At 46.5% G+C, this 10,947-nt stretch overlaps 1 protein-coding gene across 1 annotated transcript in view; it reads left to right on the top strand.

The window, feature by feature from the left end:
• Nucleotides 1-693: 693 nt before the first annotated feature.
• CRIM1 (cysteine rich transmembrane BMP regulator 1) overlaps nucleotides 694-10,947 on the top strand; it is a 196,205-nt gene continuing 185,951 nt past the window's right edge. Inside the window, exon 1 of the mRNA XM_033011059.2 lies at nucleotides 694-1,425. Coding sequence (XP_032866950.2) covers nucleotides 1,074-1,425 — 352 coding nt within the window. The 5' untranslated portion in view covers nucleotides 694-1,073. The remainder of the gene's footprint in view (nucleotides 1,426-10,947) is intronic.

Genomic DNA, 10,947 nt, shown 5'->3' with positions numbered 1-10,947 from the left:
AGCAGCAGCAGCAGCAGCAGCAGCAGCAGCGTAGCCCCCGCGGAGCGGGTCACTCACGGCTCCGCGCCCGCGGGGCACCTGAGCGCGATCGGGGGGACAGGGCGGGGCGGGGAGCGGGCGGCTCTTCCCCCGCCGTGGCGCAGGGGCTGAGCCGCTCCCCGTCCCGCATCCCCGCGCCCCTCGGGGCGGGCGGGGGGGGGGGGCAGGCGGAGGACGAGGAGGAGGAGGCTCTCGCCGCCGCGGCCGGGGACGCGAGGCCCCTTTCGCGACTACTCCCCCCCTTCTCCCTCCTCCATCGTCGCCCCTGCTGTGGCTGCGGGGTCCTCTCCCCGCCCGCCCCCGGTGTCTCCCGGCGGCGGAGGTGTCCCTGGAGCCGCCGCCGGCCCGTCCCCGGGGTCTGGCGCCGCCGCTGAGCCCCGGGCGGGGGAGGGGAGGGGCGGGGCGGGGCGGGGGGAGGCGGCGGCGGCGGCCGCTGTGGGGCCCAGGCCGCTCCTCGCCTCCGCTGCGTCTCTCCCCAGCCCCAGGATCTGGGACTTGGGGGGGGGGGGGGGGGGGGGGGGGGGGAGAGGAGGGTGAGGGGCGGGGCCACGCTGAGCGGTATCCAATGAGGAGGCGCGAACAGGCAGCTGGGGCGGGGCGAGGGCGATCACCGCCCAATGAGGGAAGGGCAGCGGGCGCACTCGGAGCGGGGCGAGTCGCAGGCAGGAGGCGAGTCGGGAGTCGGGCAGCGAGCGGGGCAGAGCCGGAGCCAGTCCCCGCCGCCGCGCCCCGGGGCTCGCGCGCAGCCCCTCGTTGTGGACGGTGCCGGGGGCCGGCGGGCGAGGGACGAAGGGACTGACGGGCGCCGCTTCTCGGAGGGGGCAGCGGGCGGAGCCGCCGCCGCCGCCGCCGCCGCCCGGAGGAGAAGTTTGGCTGAAGCGGCCGCCGCCGCGAGGAGAAACTTTCCTCGGGGGGCCGGAGGCGGGGGCGGCGGGAAGGAGCCGCGGCACGCTCGGCTCCGCCGCCCGGCGAGGGGGCTTCCGAGAGGCTCCCCCCCCCCCCCCCCCGGCCCAGGCCGGGCTGCTGCGGCCGGGATGTACCTGGCAGCGGTCTCGGCGGGGAGGAGACGCCCGGGCGGAGCCGGCGGCTGGCACCTGGCGGCGGCGGGGTGGCTGGTGCTGCTGGCCCTGCTGCTGGGCGAGTCGGGGACTCGGGCGCTCGTCTGCTTGCCCTGCGACGAATCCAAATGCGAAGAGCCCAAGAGCTGCCCCGGCAGCATCGTGCTGGGGATCTGCGGCTGCTGTTTCATGTGCGCTCGGCAGCGCAACGAGAGCTGCGGGGGAGTCTACGGGCTGCACGGAGCTTGCGACCGGGGGCTGCGCTGTGTCATCCGACCGCCGCTTAACGGAGACTCCATCACCGAGTACGAAGTGGGCGTCTGCGAAGGTGAGAGGCGGCGGGACGTCGTCCGTCCATCTGTCCATCCCCCGGGGCGGGGGTACCCGGGGAGGGGAGGGAAGGCGGGCGCACCGGCGCCGGCGAGCTCTCCTTCCCTCCCCGCCGCCCTCCTGTCCCATCTCCGAGCCTGTCTTTTCGCCTTCCCTGCCTCAAAAGCCCCCTATTCAAAAGTTTCGGCCTTTAATTTCCTTAGCCTAAACTTCCAGGGTTCTTCCAACTTCTCACCATAGCGCTTCACTGGTTCGCCAATAGCTTATACCAACTACTGATGCCCAATTAAAATTCCTTGATAAAGGGCTTGGGGAGGGTTTGGCAGATGGAGATCGGCGGAGGTCAGTCGTGCACACATGATGCCTGTTCCGGATTCCCTCCTCTGTAAGGAAACACAAAGGCTCATCATCTGTTGTAAAGTTTTCCTTCCTGTTCCTGTCACTTAATATCTCCCCTCCTGTCCTGCTCGGTGTATGATGATAAGGGATGTCTTCTTCCCTGCTGGAGCATCAAGCGGGAGGGAGGAATCCCCACGGCAGAACTCTCCTCAAAGTCACTTCTGCTTCCTGCCGGCTGCTTGTGAGGTGATGGCTTGGTATGAAATGCAAGAGGAGCTCACCTCCCCACCCCCCCCTTCAAATTTCATATCTATCAGAGTCCCGAAGATTTATTATTATTATTTTTTTTTTAGACATTATGATTTAACAAAAGGCAGAAGGCAAATTTTTAGGCTCTTTTTGTCATGTGCCTCCAGCTCCCTTTTCTCCCAAGTTGAGGGAAAACATGGCGCTGTAAAGAGATTACAAATAACCAGTAGTTTGGGATATGTATAAATGTATGTGAGCCTCGGAGCGGGAGCTTCGACAATTCTGGAAAAGGAGAGGGAGGCCGTCTCCTCTCGGCGGGTAGAGGGCAGTAGAAAGTCCGGAGAGCTGGTGAGGCAGCATCTGTCCAAAAAACTTGCATTTAAAATGATGCACTGTTTTGAGAGGGCTAAAACCGGTCATTTTTAGTGGGCGGCTGACCTTTGTTCGGGCTCTTATTATTAGCTTAAAACTCCATTTACCTCCCTAACAAATAAATTGCAAACCACAGCAGAGCAGGGCAGTGTGTCCTGCCTGCACGGTAACCGATGCCATCAGTCTCTGCAGTCGTTGCTTGGGAAGAATGAGCTCCGGGGTTGAGAGTTTGGTTGTCAAACAATTAAAAATAGCCCTAAACTACTTTGAAGCCCTTGCTTGAGACCATGCTGGATATGTACATTGCTGTAGTCTCATTATTATTTTTAATATGTGTTGGAAAAGTTTTTTTAAATCGAAAAGTACAAGCAAAGGGGGAAAAGGCACTTTAAAAACCTACCTGGTTTTGGATAAGTTTATCTTTTTGCTTGTTTTCAAGTAAAAGCTTGGCTTTAAACAGCTCCCCTCTGTGCCTGCCCCCCTTCCCCCCGTTAAAGGAACTAAAAAGCCTGCAGTTATTAAATGCCTTAATGTTCCAACTCCCTTACTGTATCACAGTACAGACGTCTCTGGCAGTTTAGGAGTATTTCATTCCTTTGAAGTGATGCAATCTGTACGTTGCTGTAGTTCAACTCATAACACGTCCCATCTACTGTTGAAAATAGTATGAAGCATTTGTTGGCAAGATTGCATTTCAATTAGTGTTGTGGTTAGGAACTAGTTCCAGCTGTCCCTATAGGAATAGTCAGGGAGATAAGTTATCTATTTAACTTTCATTCTCGTAAATGAAAAGCAACTGAGCTGAACTGTCAGCCTAATAAATAGTCCTGGAATACCTATTACTGAATTGTCAGGCAACAGCCTCATTCTAAGCAGCAGAAGTAACGTGTTGCCCTTCGTGGTGCGTGTTGTGCACAAGGGGTAGCAGCAAGGGAAAAAGGGGGCTTGATGTACTACCTTCGGTCACTAAAATGAGGTGGTTTTTTTGATCATGGCGACCTAAACAGTTGTGCAGTTTACAGGCACACGTGCAACAGGCTAGGCTGGTGATGTCTGATGGGGGAGTAGTACTGAGACATGTCTTTATCCATTAATGGAATAAAGACTACTTTTTTTTTTTTTATTGCTTCTACTGGGAGTGCAAACCCTTTCCTACCCCAGTTCAGGGATGAGGAAATGGAAGTGACTTACAGAACTGTGTGAATAGAAACTGATGTTTTTACTCTCCTTCGTGTCTCTAGCCTTTTCTTTCACTGCAATTTTTTACACTGAAATGACCCCTACTGGCTACAGTTATAAGCATATTTTTTTATCATTTTTAAGCTTCAGCAGTGTCTTATTTCAGAGTATCAACACATACTAGGCTACAGAAAATTTTAGGAGCTGGAATTGCAGCAAGTAAAAATATTTGTCTGTCAACTTAGTTTTAATATTTAACGTACTCAGCATAAGCGAACTCTGTAACACCTGATGGAGAAGTCTCCTTGGCATCTGTCATGGGTAGGCTCTCTTTCTGAAAATAGAAATGAGTAGTCTTTGTTAAACCATTGTTTATTAATAAAATAGGTTGCTGATTCTGGGTTCTTTTCTTTTTCTTTTTTATCCTAAAACCTGAAGGAAGTCCTCGTTCACTTTACCACCTTAACTATTCACGCCTTTATGCAGTTCTGAGGCTGCATTTGTGGCATTATCCTGAAGTATGTAAATGCCCTTCCTGAATGCAGTTATATTCTTGGTAAAGAATAATTCTGAGGTCACCTTCCACCCAGTGTGGGTGGGCACCTTTCCTGAAGGGCAACCCTGAGAGACTCTGCATACCTCCAGCCTCTGTTGGCTTTACAGGGATGCTGCTGGATTGGTTCGATGCGACGTCAAGAGCCTACAGCCCCTTCCAGGCACTCTTAGCATTGAGAAATTCTGAGCTCAAAGCAGGGACTGTCCCTGGTCTCTGCCTTTGAAGGTAGACCTAGAGCTACCCCCTAATTAGACTGGAGTTCTCCATAAAGGCATTAGCCTTGGCTTCTGCAGCAGTCCAGCTGGGTTTCTGCTTTCTGGAGGATTGGAAAGCCTCCGAAAAGCTCTGTCACAGAAGTTCGGTTAGTCTGTGAAGGCATTTCTTGTGATGACTCTCTTGTCTCAGTTTCAACACTTCCCCAATTTCTGATGTTATGAGATGAAGAGGCCTTGATTGCTTTGCTAAACTCTTCTGAGGCATAACAGCAGCATATAAATTAACACTGAAAATGGGCTGGAATTATTTTTGACTCTGTAATAGGAACGTAACTTTTTGCGATATATTTGAAATGTATAGTTAACAAAACTGCTAGTCTCCCTGTGTTTTTAGGTTCCTTTTAGAATATATACTTCCATACGAATTAGCTTCTAGGTAGCCATTGAAAAAATGTGTTTCTGCTCCAGTAGCTCACCAGTAGCATGTAGTGTCTTGTTTATGGTGGTGGTCAGTTGGATTTTTTTTTTTTTTTATTAGGGGGTACAGTTATTGCTGTATTCTTTTTGCCTACTGTAGGTAGTTTAAGGCTTGCCTTGAATACTTGAGGCTTGTCTGCCTAGCACTTAGCTTCTGAACTGGGGTTCCCCTGGAACCAGGAGAAAGCTGCTGGAGCAGATTTTAGGCAAGTGTCAGGAGGTATGTGGGTTAATCCTTGGAGACAGTAGTAGAAGCTTGCCCTGCTGTGGCTAGTCCTAGTCTCTTCTACTGAACTGCATCTTCTTGGGAGCTTGGAGAATTACTGTCTGTCTGACTCCTTCTTGGGACAAGCAGGGAGAGCTTGGGTGTTCCCCCCCCCCCCCCCCCCCCCCCCACCTTTAAGCCTACCAAGGACTAATTTTCTTCCCCTAGAAGTGTGTAACAGAATATGATGTGTAAGGGCACAGTGGATTGTATGTAACCAAAGCACAGTGAAACTGGAGCAAATGAGAAGAAATTAAACTTTGAGAACTTAGCATTTTTCAAAACTGAGAGGAAGAGAGCTTTTTTGTTCGGGCATCAGTTTACATGTATGCTAATGGAGTTCTCTTCATCTGATTTAAGAACAACTTGCTGACGGACTCGCTAGTATTTTTACCGCGAGTAGTGCTGCTGCTTATAACTTCTGTACCTAAATACCATTGGGAGAACCATGTTTTCAGCTGTTTTCAGTCCTGTGCTCTGTATCTAATGGATGAGTCAGTGGACCCAAAGCCTTGAAGGTGATGCTGTGTCTCCAGTTTCTATACAGCATGCTTCTTGTCTTGCCTCTGATACAGTCCAGACCCCTAAAGATCAGGTAGTATTTTACTTTGAGTATGAGTTACTGAAGTTCAAGTAATTTAGAAGTTGTGTGTGGGTAGCCTGGTTGTTTATATCTGACTGTAACAGTGTTGCCCAGATATTTTTAGCTGTTTGTTTGTTTTTGTTACTCTGCTATGTAGTGAAGGGCTGGGGAAGTGTCCAAATAGTTCTGATGTCCGTGTTTGTACAGAGAACTTCCTCCACTAACATCAAGTGTTAGAACTGACGATCTAGTTGGAGACTTAATCAGTGATAAGTGGTGTACCGTTGTTGGCATGAAGACAATAAAAATACTTTGTCCAAAGGCTATTAGCAATCCGGACTATCAAGGGAGAAAATGGAAAAAGTATTCATGATGTCAAAAAAAAAAAAAAAAAAAAACAAAAAAAAAAAAAACAAAACAAAAACCAAACCAAACCAAAAAAACAAACAAAAACCCCCCAACCCAAAAACTACTGAACTTGCGAAACTGGAATGAGAAGTAATTCTTTGATGGCAAATGTTCAGCTTCTGATATGAGTCTTGACAGTATTTAACAGTCCCCTTACCCTGCCCTCCAGAAAACACTTACCAGGTACACGCTGACTTCTTAGGCACAGGTTGGATCACTTAGAAGTTATTTCCACTCTGTCTTGTGTCAATGCTGAAATCTCAACATCAGTAAGAACATGTTACTTTGAGTGTGGCTTGGAATTTAAATTAGATCAGGTGCTTATTAGACTTAGAAATGGTTTCTTCTCTGTTTCTGGCCATCATGGTTTGATTTTAGAAATCACTTGGTTCCAGTATTTCAAATGAAATGGAACAGTACAACAGGTATGGGGAGGGATATTGATGCAGGAATCAGTAGGTTTTTTGCTGTTGTGGATCAGCACAGTTAAAAACTAGAAATCTCACCATGGGTAGGCTGAATGACTAAATCTCTTAACTTCTGTTAAGAGAAATAGTCTTTATTTATTTATTTTTAAACCATTTGATTTCACATGACTGTCAAGCATCCTCTGCTGATGTGAATTTTTCCCCATAGAAAATGGCTATGTTGCCAGGTTCCCCAAAATCATGCTGCTTATAAAGTGGTTTTTTGTTTGTTTTGTTTTGTTTTTGTTTTTTTTTTTCAAATTACCTTCTAACTTGTTAGATAGTAATTTTTGCACCCCTAGGCATGTTTGCTGTTTTAAGTACCCTCTAACTGATTCAAGAACAGTTGCATAATTTAACTTCTTGCATAGTATTTGGTCAACTAAAATGTCATTTGACTGACGTGCAGTAATCATTAATATGGTTCAAAAATGCGTTCTTCTTCCCCTCCTTCCTTTGCACCCTCCTCAAGGATTCTTCATCTCAATGAGTAAAGTTTATAGCAACTTGCAGAGAGGACCAAATGCCTCTCTGTTTTAGTGGATTAAATACTTTGTAGAAGTGACCTATTGAATGTCTCTTGTGACTTGTAAACTGCTTTCATTTGAGAATGCATTTAATCCACAGGGAATGTAAACTTGGAAATGGTGAATTCAGGGTTTTGCCTGAGACTTCATGTGACACTGGCTGTGTTGACTGACAATATTAGGTTTTAAGTCTGCCTTTTGGTATGTATGCACATGATTTGGAAAATGACTGATACTGACATAGAAAGGTTATGTATATGGTTCAATTTACCAATATAAACTGAGGTGGGAAGATAACTTTGTATAAAGGCTATCTAGATGAAATTCCACATAATCATACGGATTAAAAGATGGTCCCTGAGGGAGCTCTAGTGTAAACAGACTAGTTCAGCTGTGTTTGGGGGAAGTAAGCCCTTACTAATGTATTGAGATGAATGGAAGCATTTCACACCTTCACCAGAGGCAGTATTTGGTCCCCAGCAGCTTTCCCTGGGTGTACTGGATACTTAACACGATTTGCAGATTCTGAAGTTAACACCTAGTGGGTCATGAGCATGCAAGTCTTTCAGTCCACAAACAAATAGGAGAGCACAGGGTTGTGGACAGAAGGAAAAGCACTGGCTCACAGGCATGCACCCATTCCCGTGTTCTTACTGCCAAAATTTTAAGTCTCCTATAGCCAGCACCTTTGATACTGATAGGCTTCAGGTGTTTTTTAAATCAGTGAAAAATCTAGCAGGTGTAATGTTTCTGAATCTGAGAGAGAGCCCGTTCTGTGGGGTCACTTATCCTTGAAACAAATTCAACATCAGTGTTTTGCTACAGTCTACGCTGTGCTCTCTTCAGAATTTTTTCAGAAAGGCTGCATGTATGAATGTGGAGGTGTTTCTTCTCACTCATGGGCCTTTCATAAAAAGCTGGGGTCATACTGACAATGGTATTACATGTGCTAACATGAAATGTGCTGCTTTGATAACAGAAGCACTCAAGTTGATGTCTGTCTCTAGGTTGTAGAAAAAGAAAAAAGCCTTGACACTAATTCTAAATCCAGGGTACGTAGTTTTTTCCTGCAGTCTTCTGTGACTAAGAAATTTGGTGTAATTCCTCTGAAACATCCTGCAATTCTGGTGTTCAGTGTGTTAATGACTGGGGAGAAAAATGGCAGAAGGCTGTAGGATATCACATTTCTTCTAATAGCGTGGACTGTTCTTGGTATAGGTTGCTTTATTCATAGCCCTGTTCCAGAATTTGTCTTAGGCAAAACTTCTGTCAGCTTTGCCTCTGCTGAGCAGCTTCAGCAGCTGCTTGTTAGCAGTGAAGCTGATGTGTGCTGCTGTATGTGCAGGCTTCTCAGGCATGTGGGTGAGGAGTTCAGTTTAGGAAAAAAAAAAAAAAAAAAAGGGGGGAATGTAGCCTCCTATGGAAAATGGGTAGGAAGGTTTGGCCCTTTCCTGAGGCCTTAGCAATTATGTTTTTAAAGAGTTTTCTAGAGCTAGAGGAAAAATCTGCTAGGGCAGCTGAAATGCTGCTGTCCGTTCTCATTCTAGTCAGGGGAGTACTGGCAGAGGCTCTGTCTGACCAAGTAAACACCAGGACACTGTGTGGTATTTTCAGTCAACTATTTACAAACAAGATGTGGTTCTGGTCATAAGATTAAAATAGTTTATTTGCAGGTCTCTTTTTCAGGTGCTTAAATGTCTAGGGGTTAGCCTTCAAAACTAATTATTATCTCAGACTCTCTTTGGGGCAGAAGACTATTGGAAATATCCTTTGGTCTTGTTCATGGGGGGAACCCTAATAGTGAAAGTCTTAAAAAAAAACCAAATAAAAGCCAAACAAAACATACACCACACACACCCCCCTTCCCCCCCCACACCCCCTCCCCGAAAACCCCAAACAACCAACAACAAAACAAACACTTAAAAAAAAAAAAAGGTGTACCTAGAGAACTGAAATATTGTAGACAGTGTGGGTAAGGGAAAACTTGAAATAGTTGTCCGCATCATGTGCTTTGCTTAATGCTTCCATTTATCTCTGTGCTTTCCTCAAAGCTTCTGGGGAGTTTCTGATAATTGAGTGGAAAGCTGGTTTGTTTAAATACTTTCTGCATTCCTTAGTATGAAATAACTGCCTTGAGAGACACGCAAAGCTGCTGCAGTGAAAAAAACTTTCTTGCTATATTGGGGATTTGATCACCTGAGATAGACACTCTAGTTTGAATAAGATAGTACAGGCAGTCAAACTTGAGACAAGCCTTACATGTACGGTGTTCCTGAGGTATCTAAATGTTACGGTACGGTTTTGCTTTTGCTTTCTAGCTTTGACTAGAAATTTTATCAGGAGGCTGCAAAGCCCTTTTGTACTGACGTGCATTCCACGTGAAGATTTGATCTTGGAAAGTGGACACTTCCAAAAGGTGGAAAAACTGCTTTATCATAAAATTCTCAGCTTTGTATCTTACCATAAAAGTTTCTGCCGGCTCTGGTCCCCAATTCATGACTTCACTGAAGGAATAAGTTGCGAGAGGGGAGAGGATTGCAGCCAGTACATGAGCTCAAACTCGCTTCAAGGCTAGCCTCCCCTTCTGCTGCTTTTCAAGGTCTGGGGCTGGGTTTCAAGCATTCTTTAGTGGTGATTAGTCATTTCTATTGTTCAGCTCCTCCAAAACATGAATTTCCTTTCCATCGTTCTTTTTTCCTGTTCAAAGAGAAGCCAAAGCCTACTGGCAAGAAGTATTTCCTTTTTTTTTTATTTTTTTTATTTTAGAAAGTCTGTAGAATCCTTTCAGAGTCTCATACCACATTAATGAATACCACTGACTTGAAAATGCTGTTGTGTATACCAGTGTGCTGGAGTGGCGGGGCTCAGACCTTAGGTCTGGTTTCCTGGAGAAGCTTCTGAATGGTTCCCCCCCTTCCCAGAGGGCAGTACTAGTCTCTGTACGGATCACTTCTGTCACTGTGAAACCCATTCTCTTGCCTCCTTCAAATGCAGGATTTAAAGGGATGCAAGAGTCTGTAAGATGTGACATTGACTGTTTCACTTTCAGCTCAGCAATGTGTTTGATGGTCTCTTTGCTCTTTCAGCATCCTGAGAACCTGCCTGTCATGCTTTTAAAAGGCAGAAATAGCTGAGTAACATGCTGCAGTTAAATGTAAATTATGAGATTTCACTAAATTTACTCCAGTTAAGTTTATTCCCCTTCTCTTCCCCTCCCTCCCCCCCCTGTAATTTAAGATTATTGTGGGTGCAATGTATATCAGTTTTCAACAGTGATACTTTAGTGACCATTCCAGTGTGTTGCTTGCTGGTTTGAGGTGATGCATAATCTTTATAAACAGTGAAGGAGAACAGTGTATGGCTTTCCAAACAATAGCTGGTATTCACTGAATGTCCAGAAAGGACGAGAAGGGTTGGGGCACAAAACAGAAGATTTTGTGGCAGGCAGAAGAAATCGAGAACTTCAAGGGAGGGAAGGCAAAAATTTTAGCAATGGAGAAGGAGTCTTTGAAAAGGTCTTTCCTGGTACTTTTAGCTTGCACCTGTTTTGAGATGATTCTTTGCATATGGGGACAATAAATGCAACTACAGTGAGCTACTGTGTACTTCAAAAATAAGGCTTCAAGTTAGTTTCTCATAGTTGCACGCTCTTCCTAAAAGTGGCTCTTTGGGTGAAGAAGACATAAACGTTTGACTCCTGAGCATCCTGCCTCGTGTGCTGCTGCGTTGTGAGTGCTGGTATGTAGGATTTAGCACAGGAGAAGTGATGGAATGCTGCTTACTAGAGATGCATTTCTCAGACTGTTTACCAGACTGGACCTGTTGTTTAAGGACCTCTTGTTCAACTCGTTAATGCCTTAATCCTCTTCCCTACTTTAGATGC

This window comes from Tyto alba, unplaced genomic scaffold, assembly GCF_018691265.1.
Source record: "Tyto alba isolate M040663 unplaced genomic scaffold, T.alba_DEE_v4.0 Super-Scaffold_16, whole genome shotgun sequence".
Taxonomy (NCBI): Eukaryota; Metazoa; Chordata; class Aves; order Strigiformes; family Tytonidae; genus Tyto; species Tyto alba.
Note: the sequence above shows the minus strand (reverse complement) of the source record. Positions and strands in the feature narration are given on the sequence as shown.